General features: G+C 40.4%; 1 protein-coding gene across 3 annotated transcripts in view; it reads left to right on the top strand.

Annotated features, from left to right (window-relative positions):
* Positions 1-15,651, top strand: part of frya (furry homolog a (Drosophila)) — a 42,344-nt gene that overhangs the window by 10,554 nt on the left and 16,139 nt on the right. For all 3 annotated transcript variants that reach the window (XM_069161251.1, XM_069161253.1, XM_069161252.1), the window contains exons 3-31: positions 1,776-1,829; positions 2,691-2,830; positions 2,958-3,048; positions 3,238-3,317; positions 3,420-3,500; positions 4,412-4,580; positions 4,911-5,003; positions 5,125-5,223; positions 5,871-5,972; positions 6,191-6,294; positions 6,739-6,847; positions 6,987-7,073; positions 7,347-7,518; positions 7,720-7,852; positions 8,028-8,135; positions 8,899-9,154; positions 9,303-9,485; positions 9,582-9,668; positions 10,276-10,535; positions 10,754-10,943; positions 11,206-11,330; positions 11,827-11,884; positions 12,027-12,118; positions 12,378-12,550; positions 13,532-13,692; positions 13,942-14,052; positions 14,509-14,663; positions 14,996-15,098; positions 15,191-15,362. In XM_069161251.1, coding sequence (XP_069017352.1) covers positions 1,776-1,829; positions 2,691-2,830; positions 2,958-3,048; positions 3,238-3,317; positions 3,420-3,500; positions 4,412-4,580; positions 4,911-5,003; positions 5,125-5,223; positions 5,871-5,972; positions 6,191-6,294; positions 6,739-6,847; positions 6,987-7,073; positions 7,347-7,518; positions 7,720-7,852; positions 8,028-8,135; positions 8,899-9,154; positions 9,303-9,485; positions 9,582-9,668; positions 10,276-10,535; positions 10,754-10,943; positions 11,206-11,330; positions 11,827-11,884; positions 12,027-12,118; positions 12,378-12,550; positions 13,532-13,692; positions 13,942-14,052; positions 14,509-14,663; positions 14,996-15,098; positions 15,191-15,362 — 3,748 coding nt within the window. The remainder of the gene's footprint in view (positions 1-1,775; positions 1,830-2,690; positions 2,831-2,957; positions 3,049-3,237; positions 3,318-3,419; positions 3,501-4,411; positions 4,581-4,910; positions 5,004-5,124; positions 5,224-5,870; positions 5,973-6,190; positions 6,295-6,738; positions 6,848-6,986; positions 7,074-7,346; positions 7,519-7,719; positions 7,853-8,027; positions 8,136-8,898; positions 9,155-9,302; positions 9,486-9,581; positions 9,669-10,275; positions 10,536-10,753; positions 10,944-11,205; positions 11,331-11,826; positions 11,885-12,026; positions 12,119-12,377; positions 12,551-13,531; positions 13,693-13,941; positions 14,053-14,508; positions 14,664-14,995; positions 15,099-15,190; positions 15,363-15,651) is intronic.

The following is a 15,651-nucleotide window of genomic DNA, read 5'->3' as shown; positions in this document are numbered from 1 at the left end:
ATATTACAAGGAGAAATCAAAACATGAACTAAAATACATTCAGCTGTAATGTCTATACATTTTGCTTTAAGGCACCATTGCATTGTTTACCAGCAGTAGTTACACATGTCTGATACCCTGTGGGTTTACTTGTGGCCTTTCTTGTGCCTGTTGTGGACATGCTGTCTGGAGTTTTAGGGACTGTGATTTATAGGGAGTTGTTAGTCTCCGGCCTCAGCCTGCAGGGAAGTGTTAATTACCTCAGAGAAAGTGTGTGGCCCCTCGTTTGGTTGTAATTCCCTTCAGAGGACTGCAGGGACGATCTCTTTGGTTGTTTTTCCTCTCAGAGGAGAACTGGCTGTGAAATTTGTTTTAGCCTGACCTTGTCGATATTGGTATATAGTTCATCCTCATCATTTAGGAGAGTTTGTTTCACAGAATCTATCATGTTCAATAGTCAGTAGTCTGTATTCGTTTTTCAAACACAGAATATATTTAATAGGTCAATTAAGAGCATATAAATGATAACTAAGTCACAGTAGATAAACAGTAAAATATGCTGTAAATGTGTGAGATGATTTGGTACAGTGTTGGTGTAGGGCGGTAAAATCCATAAAAGTCAGGCAGTCTAACAGGCATTGACTTGTCTGTCATTGTAGCACAGATGGGCTCCTCGGATGCAAGCATTTGTCTAAAAACTAAAAGGTTCATCAGACCATGGGGCTTAGCTGGTGTTCCAGCTGCAAGAGAGAGAGAGAGACACCCGCATCCCACGCAATGTCAGTGGCACACATAGTAGACACTTAGCTACTTTGGATTAATCAGCAAGTCAGCGCTGTGATTTGCTGTCGAGCCGATGAGATGGCAAAGGGATGTGTCTGGAAGAGCAGAGCAGCAAAAAAGTCAAAGAAAGCAGATGCTTTGATTTGTGCAAGACTAGATTAGGTGGCAACTGTGGGTTAAGTGCAGATATAAACGGTCTCTTATAACTTGTGTGTTATAGATACATCAGTCAGACCAGTGTTGTGGGCTGGAGCATTCCCTGCTGAAGCTGCATTAAATATCTTTGAAAAAACTAAAATGAAACCATTGAAGTAATTTTATTGATTTATCCTAATTTAATTTTGTCAGCATTTCTCAGAAGATTACAAGTACATGTTCAGGGAGGGAGTTTTATTTGTAGATTAAAGATTAAACCAGATATAGTTTATGAAGCTAAAATGTGTTTTATTGAGACTATTTAGCCAGTTTACAAACACACAAATTTGAAGCTTTGTTTTAGAGTTTTGCGTAAATTGTATAAATCCCAGAAAGCAGAGAGTGACGGGTTGCGAAGAATTTTCATTTTCATGACACACCGCCCTGATTAACAGCCGCTAACATCTAAACCTATTCAGCTTTCGTTTATTAATAAATAGGATGTGCAATTATTGAACTGATATCACACAGAAGTCAAGAAGCCATGTACAGGACTGTCCTTTCAGCAGGAGATAAGTATATGGAGCCTAAATCTCTCTTTATCTCAGATGATAGAAGACTGTAATAATGGGAGCTGTCATGAATGTCCTGTCTCCAATGCTGTATGTGACCCGGCCTGCTCACTGATTGATGGCTCTCTCATTAACTGGGCTGCGATGAGTTCCTGTTCAAAAATACTCCACAGTCTTCAGACAGGGCTGACGGAGTTATGAACTTCAGGAAAACTCCCCAAAAACTTTTCTCTTTTTTGTTTTATATAATTAAGTAAACATACAAAGTTGAAAATGTTCTTTTGTTTTTTTTTGTTTTGTTTTCAGGAAAAGCCATTAACAAAGTCACTACAGAGGGGAGAAGATCCTCAGTTTGACCAAGTAAGTGCAGAGAAATATTGAAGGTTTGGACACTGTTTACTAAACAAACTATTCATTTCACAAGTAGATAACTACATGAGATGATATTTGTATCTTTCATGAAAACCTTCACGTTACTATATAAAAGACCATTAAACAACCGTGTTGCTTCTCCCTATGAGTTTCTTGGCCCATTAATCTTAAACACTGCTCTAGTCTGATGCCCTGCAACATGAAAGTGTCGATGGCTGAAAGCCTCGCTCACATCCCAAAGGTCTTTCAGATCCCATCAAGGGCAGGAGTGTTTACCTTGAGAACTGGCACTGGCTCTGCACTAGGTGTGTCCAGCAGGTCTGTGGCTTTGCAGAGAAGGCCCTTTCACAGCCACAGAGGTGTGTTTGTGCTGCTGCGCGAGGCCATTCAGCAGCCACACAGAGCCAGGATTCTTCTGCAGCCTCGTGCTGAATGAAGGGCTCGCTGTGTTCCTCAGTCCGACCAGACTCTCCTCCCTTCCTGTGTGCCCGGCCCGGCCCGTTCCTTCCGTTCCCTCTCCCTCCCCAAAGACTGAGGGAGGCTGGCCCATGGGCACCTTTTCTTACTGCATAGCCCCAACGAGGTCCAGCTCACCATTCAATCTCAGTTCTCGCCCTTAATGTAATTTAAGTTTTGCTTTAAAGCTGCCTCATTTTTCTCAAATCCGTTTTGCATTTAAGTTTTGGAAACATGATGAAATGTCAATAAATCATCATGTGCTGTTGGAATTTTTGTTGAAATTGCTGTGCAAATAAACAAAGGAAACCGATCGCTATCTCTTACTTTGGACTGTTAACTGCTAACTGTTAACTAATGTGCATTTGAACGACGTATGTGTTGCTTTTTCAGTTAATCAGCACCATGAGCTCTCTGGCTGAATACAGTCTCCCCTCCATCCTGCGCACTTTGTTCGACTGGTACAAAAGACAGAACGGACTGGAGGAGGAGCTGCACGAGTACCGGCCGAGAGCCAACACCAAGTCCAAAAAGTGAGCTTCATTAAGCCGCATTCAGTGTGTCACCTGTAGAAAATTTAAAAAACAAAACAATGCCAAGCTCACATGTCCTGAATGATTTCAGCAAACCTGTTCCTCTTGTGTTTCCTCTCCCTTACAGCGATGAACAGCAGAGAGATTATCTACTTGAACGGAGGGATTTGGCCATTGACTTCATCTTCTCTCTTGTACTCATAGAAGTTTTGAAACAGGTGACTCAACTCAACTTTGTAGTCCACAAAAGCTACTTCAATTATTATTTGATGATATAAAACTCATATAAGTAGAGCTTCTTTAATTTCGTGCTGCTGACAGAATAAACATTCCAGTGGTGCTATTTTTTGAATATCTTTTTTCCAGCGTTCATTCTGTTGATATTATGTCTCCTGATTCTGAACTAGATGTCGCTCTACCCGGCCCTCGACAGTTTGGTCAATGAAGTCATTAACTTAGCCTTTAAGCACTTTAGATACAAAGAGGGGTAAGCTCTCATCTTTTCCAGCACGTTTTATTTCTTCTTCTTTTTTTTTTCAGTTTCTCTTAAGTTTTTCTTTTCTCTGTCTTACATTGTTTTTCCCCACAGGTATCATGGTCCTAACACTGGCAACATGCACACTGTAGCAGACCTCTATGCTGAAGTCATAGGAGTATTAGCCCAGTCCAAGTAAGTGTACATGATTGAATGTTATTGTTTTTTTCCTCATCCACATCTTTCTTCGTTGGATGTCAAGTCTTTTTTCTCTGCTCTGTTGGGGTTTGGTGTCGTGCCACATCACATCAGTGTGTTGCCTTTTTGGAAACATTCCCCAGTTCAAGAGACTGGAACGCACTGCAGCAAGGACACACTTTGAGACAGGTCCCCTTCACACCAAACTAGGACTGGAAATTGATGTCTGTTTATTTGAAGTTTTAAGATCATTGCAGCAAGGAACAAAACCTTAAAAACAAGAGATGTGGTGGGTCAGCATGCTGCATACCTCATTTCCAAAGTGTGTTCTCCTCAATTTCCCGCAGGAGATACTTCATTAAGAGACTTATACGTACATCTTTACTTTTCTGTGAGGTCAAGAAAGAAAGAAAAAGGTTAAAGATGTAACCATTAAACTAAAATTAGTTATTTTTGGGGGATCTTTAGTGAGGTTGGTGCTGTTTAAATAAGCTTTAATGTGCTAATATATAATAAACTATTTCCCTTCACATGACGAAGATGCAGAAACAGCTGTATTCACTTTCCTTCAAATACAGCACTAGCCAACAGAGAGGAGGTTAAGAAGGGTTCATATGAGCACCATGATAAATTATCTTCTAAATTTAGACCAGCTGAAGAATCCCTTCTCTGGTTCAATTTGGGAAAAGGATCAGGTGCTGGACAAGGATTTAATCTTGAAGCACAGACTCGCTGTCTGCATGCAGAGGGTGAGACGCGGGGGATGGTATTTTTGGGAGATGGGCACCCTGAATATTGTCACCGTTTTCTCTCCGAGTCACATCAAGGGCTGATTTTGGATTTGTCTGACTGAGCTGTGCTGGCATTTCTTTATATAGAATCTTATGTGGTTATTTATTTTTTCTCAGGTTTCCTGCTGTGAAGAAAAAGTTTATGACTGAGCTAAAGGAGCTGCGGCAGAAAGAGCAGAGTCCATATGTAGTCCAGAGTACCATTAGCCTCATCATGGGGGTCAAGTTATTCCGAATAAAGATGTATCCCGTCGAGGATTTTGAAGCCTCTTTTCAGTTCATGCAGGTACAACTGACCTCAATAATTGAATAATATTTCAGTCTTTTGAATAGGTTCCAAATGTCTTTCATACATGTAATCTGATACAGTAAAAACATATTTATGTTAAAATGTTTATTCTGTCTTTTTTTTGTTCATTTATTGGCTGTCTTTTTAATTTTGTGTTTTAAAACTTTTATGTTCCAATATCACTGTTGTGCTATAAATTGTGCATAAATTATCAGCATCGTAAAAATGTGCTGTCCTTTTTGCTCTGTCATGTAGTTTGTGGATTACATACGCATACCATAGCACACTAATACATTAAGTTAAACCATGTACTACTCTTTTTCGCAGGAGTGTGCCCATTTTTTTCTGGAAGTCAAAGACAAGGACATTAAACATGCCTTGGCTGGCCTCTTTGTTGAGATTCTGGTTCCTGTCGCAGCGGTAGGTTTTTTTGTTTTATAAATGTCGTATGCTCTACACAATAATTCATTTAAATAGAAAAATATCACCACAGTGGAGAGGATTGTCTCTTTTCATGTGACCCGGTGTGACACTGTCTTAGGCTGTGAAAAACGAGGTGAACGTCCCGTGCTTGAGGAACTTTGTGGACAGCTTGTACGACACAACCCTGGACTTGTCCTCCAGAAAGAAGCACTCACTGGTTAGTAACAGACCAGAAAACAAATTTGACACTGATTGTTGGGTGTGTTTGTTTTGTGCATGCCTCTGTTTTCGCTCTGACACTCTGCTCCATACTTACATTGCTCAGATGCCTCTGGGCTCTGTGAATCGTCAAGGTCACACTTGTGTAATGTTATTTTACAACATTACTGTCCACACAATAATTTATGAGGGAAGACAGGCTGCTATTTCAAAGCATAAAACAAGAGCATGAAAGCCATACAGTATATAAGCTATCTGAAGTTCCTTCCCCCTACAGTGTCTTCAATAAAACATTTCCCCACCGTAGTTCACAGGGACATAGAAAAACAACAACAACCCTTATGAAATAGCAGTTCGCTCCTACAGACGTTAACATTCCCCAGAGGCAGGAATAATGACTGAAAGCTACATTTTACGAGAGATGCATCATCAGCAAAAAGCATAAAGAATGAGAAAACCTCCTTAGGCAACTGGTTCAAAATACATCTATGGAGACATGGCTCAGAGATAACTTATAACTGTCCACATGCTCAAATATTTTACATAGAGACTGTAAGTGTTTTATCATTTTTAAGTCAATATGAAGCTCTTTTAACAAAATAATATATGAATAGACAACCTTAACACTTGCTGTCCTCTGTTCAGGCTTTTTACCCACTGGTGACCTGCCTGCTGTGTGTCAGCCAGAAACAGTTCTTCCTCAACAGATGGCATGTTTTCCTGAACAACTGCCTCTCCAATCTGAAGGTAATGTAACCTGGAAACCAGCAGCCAGCTAGTCTTTTTGTAATTTTTTTTTTTTTTTATCATCGTCAAACAGAAGTGTGTTAATCTACACTGTTATTTGGTATTTTATTGTATTCATGCAGCATAGTTACTATATTACCTAACATAAACTGCCTTTCAGGCTGGAGCTTGTTGCAAAGTGGTGCTGTCATTGACTTTCTTTTGTAATTCTGTTACAGAGTCGAGACCCGAAAATGGCTCGAGTTGCACTGGAGTCCTTGTATCGCTTGTTGTGGGTCTACATGATCAGAATCAAGTGTGAGAGCAACACTGCAACACAGGGGTAAAAATCTTTCAACTCTTTTTTTTTTGTATTCATATTTTTCCTTGAATTGTTTCCAGAGAGCAAAAATAAGAACATTTTCACAGTGTTTTTATGTCTTAATAGATACCTGTGAAAATCTGATGACACTTAATATACACTATACAAAATTTTAGCACAAAAAATATTCGTGAACAATTTCCTAGGATTTAGGGTAAGAATGGAAAAGTAAATTTAAGTAGGAGCTTTATCGACAGGTTTATCTGCAGCTTGCAGATGTTATTTTTAGCCTGAGCTCACTTGATGAATCCCAGACGGGCCCAGCCAGACTTTTTAAATGTGTTAATTAGGCCCGAAATAAATGTCTTAAAATAAACTGCCTTTCAAGGAATAGAGTCCTATACAAAACTTTTAAACGCCTGCTCAACATATTTCCATAATGTGTTCTTCACATTCTGTCCACAGCCGTCTCAACACCATCGTAACAACACTCTTCCCCAAAGGATCCCGCAGTGTGGTACCAAGAGACATGCCCCTTAATATCTTTGTCAAAATCATCCAGTTCATTGCACAGGTAAACACATGTATATACTATACTGTCAGCAGACATCATATTTAATATCAAAACGTTCAGATAAAACCAAAATGATTAGTGATCGTTGTGACTTCGCCAGATGATCTCATTAAACACATTTTGACTTGTTTCGTTACAGGAACGACTGGATTTTGCAATGAAAGAGATTATTTTTGACCTTCTCTGTGTAGGAAAACCTGCAAAAGCCTTTAGTCTTAATCCTGAAGTACGTATTCAACATTCAACTTTTGTTTACATGATTGTTTAGACTTGGCTCATAGTAAAATTGAAAAACAAACCCCTTTTTTAAATTTAGAAGTAATTATACTTTGTATTTCTCTGATAAAGTGTCCTGATTTCCTCACATTAATTCAGAGTTTAGAGGGAAAAGGTCATTCCTCCTACTTTCAGCTGGTTATCTGTTAAAGTAAATGTGAAATCCTATAGACATAATAATGCAACATCGATAATTGCCAGCTTATCGTTTCTCCCTGTCCAGAGAATGAATATTGGTCTGAGAGCATTCCTAGTCGTAGCCGATAAACTGCAGCAGAAGGACGGAGAGCCTCCCATGCCGAACACTGGTTGCACTTTGCCCTCTGGGAACACACTCCGAGTGAAGAAGACATACCTGAGCAAAACGCTGACAGATGAGGAGGCCAAAGTCATTGGTAAGGGGGACAGAGCAGTGGCAGGAATGTAGAAAATGTTATGGTTTCGCTGATTCACAAAGCTGTTAGTCCTGGGACACACTGCCTGTGTGTGTGTGTGTGTGTGTGTGTGTGTCCACACCAGCTGCAGTTGGAATCAAATGGACATTTGCAGATGAGTTATCGTGATATCAACAGATGTTTCTCTGTCGTCTTCCACAGGTATGTCACAGTATTATTTTCATGTGCGGAAGGCTATTGACAACATCCTCAGACACCTGGACAAGGAGGTGGGACGCTGCATGATGATGACTAACGCTCAGATGTTGAACAAGGAGCCTGAGGACATGATCACGTAAGTGCACATGTTCACTCTTTGTCATTTTAGCTGACAAAAAAATTTAAGTTGGCAAAAGTCCAGAATGACTCAACAGAGGCATGTTTAATGCACCTTCTTTAATTCAAATTCACTTATCGACTGACAGTTGAGCACACTAACCAAAAAAAGCCTTAAAATCTGACCTTTTCAGAGGCGAAAGGAAGCCTAAGATCGACTTGTTTAGGACATGTGTTGCTGCCATTCCTCGGATCCTGCCCGATGGGATGTCCAAGCCAGAGCTCATAGACCTGCTCTCTCGGTGAGTTATTCCTTCATAAGGAAAGCCAAGATTTTGCTGCATAACCTTGTTGCCTGATAAGACAATTTCTTTGAGATGTTATCAACTGTTATTAATGTTTATTTAAAAAAATTTTTTAAAAAAAAACTCTCAAATTGTTGACCGACTCAAATACCATGCAGCCTAAACCTGTATTAAATGTTACAACAGTTTGTTTAACCTGGTTTGTATAAAGTTATTTTCACAAGATATTCACACATCAGGGCCAGGACTTCAGCAGTATTTTCAAAGGAGGAGATTTTGTATTATAAATTAGAAACAATTTAAATTTAAATACATTTTTTTTTTTTTTTTTATAAAACTTCAAAACATTTAGAATCAGCAATCTATTTCAATAGAATTGTATTTACATTAGCTTTCATATACATTAGCGCAGTTTAAATAGCTGATAGATAAGCAGATAAGCAGTTTTCTGTTTCTGAAGGTAAAAGGGAGAGCTCAAATTACATTTACTGTATTCCAGACTTGAAACACCTGAATGTTTGACCACTCTTATTATTTTAAGCTACAGGTGAATTTAAGATGATTGAGTTAAAGAATTGCCCCTACTGGACCAGTTTCTTAATGACTGATTTGTTCCTGAGATTGCACTGAAATCTGGCCTGCCAAGAAATCTCCACGCAAACTAAACCTCGGGGATAGTAAACACCTGACTTAATTTTATTCCTATAAAGACACCTGTTTCATTTTTGTCTTTCTTTTTTTTTTTCATCTTGTTTGTCAGATTGACAATCCACATGGATGACGAGCTTCGACTCATAGCCCAGAATTCCTTGCAAAGTCTCCTGGTGGATTTCCCCGACTGGCGTGATGACGTCTTGTTTGGATTCACTAACTTTCTGCTACGCGAGGTCCAAGACACCCACCAGGGATTGTTAGATACATCCCTCAAATTACTGCAGCAGCTGCTCACACAGTGGAAACTAACCTTGGCTGCTCCAGGGAAGAGCTATGACACCACGAAAATACACACAGTCGAGGTTTGTGTCACCGTGTTGCCATATTTTGGTGCCTTTAACGAGAAACGAGAACACAATTGAACTCATTTGTTTTGTTCTCTTATCTGCACTGAGGTGTGATTTTAATAATACAATCACCTGTTGTTTCATTTTGATGTTCATGTCACAGCTGCTGCAGAACAGCTCAAGTCTCAAGATACCTGCAGAACGAGGTCCTCACTCCTCAGTGCTGCATGCTGTGGAGGGACTGTCACTCGTACTGCTCTGTTCCTGCCAGCTAAGCACACGCAGACTGGCCATCGCTATACTCAAAGAGATCCGAAGTCTTTTTATGACCATTGGACAGTCTGAGGTAACAGGAAGGAGAAGCAAAACTGAGGCGATAGGATCTAGTAGAGATGGATATTTTGATTTACAGATTGAAACTTGTATCTTTTCTCAACTGCAGGATGATGATAAACCAATGATAGAGATTATGGATCAGCTCAGCCCTGTCATCCTGGAAAGTTTTGTCGACGTAGCTGTTTCTGACACCGTAAGTTTTTTGGAAGCTTCAACTTGTGGCTCCGATCCAATGTAATCCCACATTGTAAAACCTGATGTGTCAGCATATTTGCTTATGTTTTCATTTTTCTTGGAGTTTCCTCACACTGTTATTTTCACGTGACTTGACTCGCAAATAGAAAAGAGATAGTAATTACTTGTGTCAACTTCAGAAATTCAAACTACTTTAGAGAAAAGATTGAAAACAAAACAGCAAATTAATGGTTGTTATGGTAACTGGTAAAAGGTATGCTAAAAGCTCGATTGAGTTATTTATCATGTAAAAAGGAACAATACAGCTGTTGGCCGTTTGCCTTTCATATATAATCATCAAGCCATAATGGTGCTGAGAATACGGGTTTTATTGAGATGGAATAATACTGTAAATATATTTATGTGTATTATATAATTGCGTTTCTAAATATACTGTGAGATTATCTGGTGTGGGATTTCCTTTTGTAACTGCCTCACTCACATTTACATTATTATTCTTACCCATAAGAATGAGCTGGCTGATGAAAGCAATGCTTCTAGTTGGAAATCTAATTCAGTCATGACTCGTGACCCGTGTCCCAACCGTGTCACCCACTTGTTTCCAGGCCACGCTGCCAGCTGGTCACCACATGGACCTTCAGTGGCTCGTGGAATGGAACGCACTGCTCGTCAACAGTCACTATGACATCAGGAGCCCGTCACACGTGTGGATCTTTGCCCAGTCCGTGAAGGACCCCTGGGTGCTGTGTGTATACAGCCTCCTCCGACAGGACAACCTGCCCAAGCACTGCCCCACAGCTCTCAGCTACGCGTGGCCCTACGCCTTCACTCGAATGCAGATGCTCATGCCCCTGGTAGATCCAAAGTAAGTATCCTTAAACGCTGCAATGTGTTCGGCTGAGACTATAAAACACTTCTTCTATTTCACATGTATTTTACATCCTTTTTTAGTGTCGGCTCATACCAGTTCCCCACTGACCTCAAAACTCCTTCCTGAGATCACATGTTAAATTAGATTAGATTACATGTTTATTAGATCAAAATAAAAGTCTAATAATATTTCCTTTTTGTACGATCACCCAGTAATCCAGTGTATGCCAAGAAAACCAGCACCTCTGGCAGTGGGGATAATTACATAACCCTTTGGAGGAACTACCTGATCCTTTGCTTTGGGGTGGCCAAGCCCAGTATCATGAGCCCCGGCCATCTGAGAGCATCGACACCTGAGATCACAGCTCCTACGCCTGACAGCGGTGTCAGCTACGATAACAAGGTAGCTGCCTCCCCACCCCGTGGCCTTATTAATTCCCTCAGTGCTTTGTCTCTGAAGGATCAGGTGTTCACACCGAGCTTGTTGACATTCATACTCAAAGCATCACATTACACAGCAGCTATTTCACACGAATGGAACAGGAAGCTGATATATTCTGAACTGTACAAACACTTATCTCAATGCAGCCCTGAGTAATTAGTGTTGTTCAAGCAACATGGGGATTTTATGTGTGTGACTGAACAGTCGGTGTTTGATGTTTCAGGTTATCGGGAGCCCATCAGTGGCTTGGCTTCTGAAGCAGTTGGTTCCACTGATGAGGGCAGAGAGCATCGAGTTGACAGAGTCATTAGTTCTGGGCTTTGGTCGCACCAATTCACTTGTTTTCAGGTATATCAAAGAACCGTGTTTTAGACTCTGAATATTTTTATTGCCTCAACAAACCAATTTCAAGCCAAATTTCCTTTTACAAATGATGATTTGTTAACTCAAATGTGTTAATTGTCAAGGTTGACACATTGCTTCTTAAGCTCTCCAAAAACTCTGTTTTTTTTTTTCTTTTTCTTCTTTTAATTAGACAGAAACAATGAAATGAAAGTTAGAAAGCAAGCTGGTATTTTCTCAATCATTAAAGTCTCTGCTGACCTGTATTTGTGTGGATTTAAAGTGGAGATGAAAAGGGGATTATACTTGAGTGGTGCCTTGTTGCCATTTACAGCTGCATCCAAATTGTTTCATAGAAATCAGATTCTATGGCTCAAATCTCTTTTCATTGAAACAATACCAATGGTCATACTGCAGTTTAATTACATTCACTGAATATTTCTGAATAAAGCAGTTTACATTTAACATCATAATGCTTTTTTTTTTTACTTTGTGCACACAGGGAACTTGTGGAGGAGTTACATCCCCTCATGAAAGAGGCATTAGAAAGAAGACCTGAGGTCTGTTGGTCATGTTTGCAGCACAATACATGATAAAAACAAAATATGTACCATTAGAGTGAATTTGCTTCTGGACTAGATCGTACTCTGTAACCTTTACCAGCGAGCTGCTGTGTGGATTTGTATTTTTGATCTTTTGCAGAACAAGAAGCGACGTGAACGGCGAGACCTGCTGAGACTGCAGCTGCTGCGGATCTTTGAGCTGCTGGCTGATGCAGGTGTTATCAGTGACAGGTAAGCTTGACATCAGTCGGCACATTTAGCCCAACACAGGATAGAATCACATTCAGGGTATTAAACAGCAAAGAAACCTCACCAGAATTCACAAAATTAACTTTTTGCTACATAATACCCATCTTTGTAATTAACTGCTTTGATGGAATTTGAGTTTGGACAATTGTTTGAGGGGAAGTTGAAATATTATTGTTCTACAATATTTGTTTTGTGGATTCTCCTCACTGGGCGTCTCCCGGTTTTCTCGGTGATCCCACAGTACAAACGGAGCTCTGGAGCGTGACACTCTCGCCCTGGGCGCTCTGTTCCTGGAGTATGTGGATCTAACCCGGATCCTTCTGGAAGCTGAGAATGACAAAGATGCAGAGATCCTCAAGGACATCCGAGCTCACTTCAGCGCCATGGTGGCCAACCTCATCCAATGTGTACCAGGTACTCCTAGGACTAGCTCAACTGCAGAGTCCTTTCTTGTCAGACCAGTCACTTACAATCGTTCTGTAGGTCAGACTGATAAATTACTGAAAAAGCACTGTAAATGTGCCAAATAAAATCCATCTGCCCATGTGGGAATTTTGACTTTTATAATAGGCTTCCATCTGGCTGGAGTTAGCTCAGCACACGGAGCACAGGACTCTTGACATTGATCTTGATTTGGGTGAAGCCCTAGGGGAGTGGATCCAAAAATAGTACAGCTTAAAGACAGAGCAGACAAGGGCAGGTGATGACTCATGGGTTGCCAAGCATTCACAAGTCCCTAAAGAATGGCTAATGGACTGTCAAGAAAGGCTGCAAACAGTATTATTTTAATTATATATTAATCTGTCAGTTATTTTCTTAATGAACTGATTTGGTCTTTCAAATATATAATTATATAATAATAATAATATGTATATAATTAAATTATAATTTATAAGGGAGGCTGTGGCTCAGACGGTAGAGTGGGTTGAACACTAATCAGAAGGTTGGTGGTTCAATCCCCAGCTCCTCCTGTCCATATGCCTAAGTGTCCTTGAGCAAGACACTGAATCCTAAGTTGCTCCCAATGGTGTACCATCGGTGTGTGAATGTTCTCCTGATGGCAGCACCTTGCATGATGATCTGTCTCATTAGTGTGTGAATGGGTGAATGGGAAAACCATGTTAAAGCGCTTTGAGACCATTTACCAAATGTCAGAAAATAGTGAAAAATGTCAACCAATGTTTCCCAAAGCTGAAGGTGCAACTTAAAATGTCTTAATTAGTCCTGACCGACAGTATAATCAGGAGATACTCAGTTTATTATCCTGGAAGACTAAAGGAACCAACAAATATTCACATTTAAGAAGGTGGAATCACAGAATTTTGTCATTTTTTGCCGACTCTACACTTTCTCAATGGGCGAACCTTAAACAGGCTTCCTTGTTTCCCTCCATAGTGCACCACAGGCGCTTCCTGTTTCCACAGCAGAGCCTGCGGCATCACCTCTTCATCCTCTTCAGTCAGTGGGCTGGCCCTTTCAGCATCATGTTCACCCCTCTGGACCGCTACAGTGACAGGAACCACCAGATTACAAGATATCAATACTGTGCCCTGAAGGTAAACATACTCTCATCAATCTAAGCAAACAACAAAGCTGCTGAGGCACACATGTAATATCACGGAGGTGAAAACTTTTAATAACATTCACCCTTGCTTGTCCAGCACTGTGTTTCTACTTTGCCATGAAATTGCTATAAATAAAAAAAAAGTGTAAGATGAGAAGAAAAGTAGAACAGTAAACAAGTGTCTCTTGGTTGTTCAAACCATTAACATGTGAGCGTTCATGAATGGTGTTTGTTCTTCCAGGCCATGTCTGCTGTGCTGTGCTGCGGGCCTGTGTTTGATAATGTTGGCCTCTCTCCAGATGGATACCTCTATAAGTGGCTGGATAATATACTAGCCTGCCAGGACCAGCGGGTATGTGGCCAATACTTTACCAGTGTGGTGTATTTAAACAAAGAGCTGACCCTGGAAGAGATCTGATCGCTTGCTGAAGGCTGCATTGTAGGAGCCCAGCACTAGTTCTTGCCAAGTGCTTACCATTATCTCGCAGGAGTGCTGGCAAGTGCTGAAGGAGGGTTTTGTTTCAAAATAAACTCATCTGATATTGTCTTTATTCCAGTTTACTGTGATACAAGATAAAACACATTCTGCCTTTGCAAACTTCATTACATGGCTTGAGGAGTAGGACTCTCTGGGCAAGTGGCCAGTAAATGTAGTTTACCATATTTTTGGTATGACAGAAGTAAAGCTACTGGAATCATTTAACACTGAATCGTCAGATCATTCAGAATAGATAAAGACTCAGATAAAATCAAGAATACAAGAAAAAAGATGAAAGTGTGTCTGTCTTGGTGTCTGTTCCTGGCTTAGGTCCATCAGCTTGGCTGTGAAGTTGTCATCCTGCTCCTGGAGCTTAATGCTGACCAGGTTAACCTGTTGAACTGGGCTGTGGATCGCTGTTACACAGGCTCCTACCAGCTCGCCTCAGGCTGCTTTAAAGCCATCGCTACTGTCTGTGGCAGCAGGTACAAAATCTCACTGTCTCTTCAAAATCTCTTCCAAAAGTTAAGCTCAGCTGTCTTTACACATTTTTTTCTTCAAGAGCAGTTTTTCTCTATTCCTCATTTGTTTTTGTAAAATTATTATATTTATTGGTATGTCAGTTTTTAATGAATAATTTTGCAAATTAGGTTTGACGGATTATGTTTGATAGAGTTCTTGTCCAAGTGAGGAAACCACTGGCAAAAATTGGCCTTAAAGTGTCACCTGTGACTTTAACCTCAAACATCATTTGAAACATTCACTCTCCTCGTATTGGAAAAATAATTCATTGTTTTTCTTTCTTTTTCTTTAAAAGCAAAAGCTACCCAAGTGACATTGTAACGCTGCTGAACCTGGTGCTCTTTAAGGCATCAGACACCAACAGAGAAATCTATGAGATTTCAATGCAGCTAATGCAGGTGAGAAAGTTGACCATAGTTTGGTGAGCTGCTGTGTAGTTTTTTTGTGGTTACACTCTTAAGTGACACATCTCCCCTTTTTCACTGAACAGATTCTTGAAGCCAAGTTGTTCCTGTACTCCAAGAAGATTGCAGAGCAGAAGCCGAGCAGTATCCTCTACGGCACCCACGGTCCACTGCCACCACTGTACAGTGTCTCCTTGTCTCAGCTCTCCAGTCAGCTGGCCAGGATGTACCCTGAGCTCACGCTTCCTCTATTCTCAGGTAGCTGTTAGTGTTGTGTTGTGTGACTACTGCAGGGGTTGTCCTACTGTATTTTACTGTGTTTCAGTTTTTCTGCCTCCAATAATATTTTCACAGGCTTGTCATCTTCTCTTGGTTTTGGTTTCCCACTAAATGCTACTCGCTCATCTTCCAAAGAAGCTCTTCCAGATACTTACTGTATTTATGGACACTTCCTCTGACCACAAAAACACCAAGAGCAGAATTTGACCCCAGGACACCCCTTTTTTTTTTTAATTTTTTTTTTTAGTTCAATTCATATGCATATGAG

This window comes from Embiotoca jacksoni, unplaced genomic scaffold (assembly GCF_022577435.1).
Source record: "Embiotoca jacksoni isolate LCO1_2020_lvr unplaced genomic scaffold, fEmbJac1.0.p SCAF_28, whole genome shotgun sequence".
NCBI classification, from domain to species: domain Eukaryota; kingdom Metazoa; phylum Chordata; class Actinopteri; family Embiotocidae; genus Embiotoca; species Embiotoca jacksoni.
Note: the sequence above shows the minus strand (reverse complement) of the source record. Positions and strands in the feature narration are given on the sequence as shown.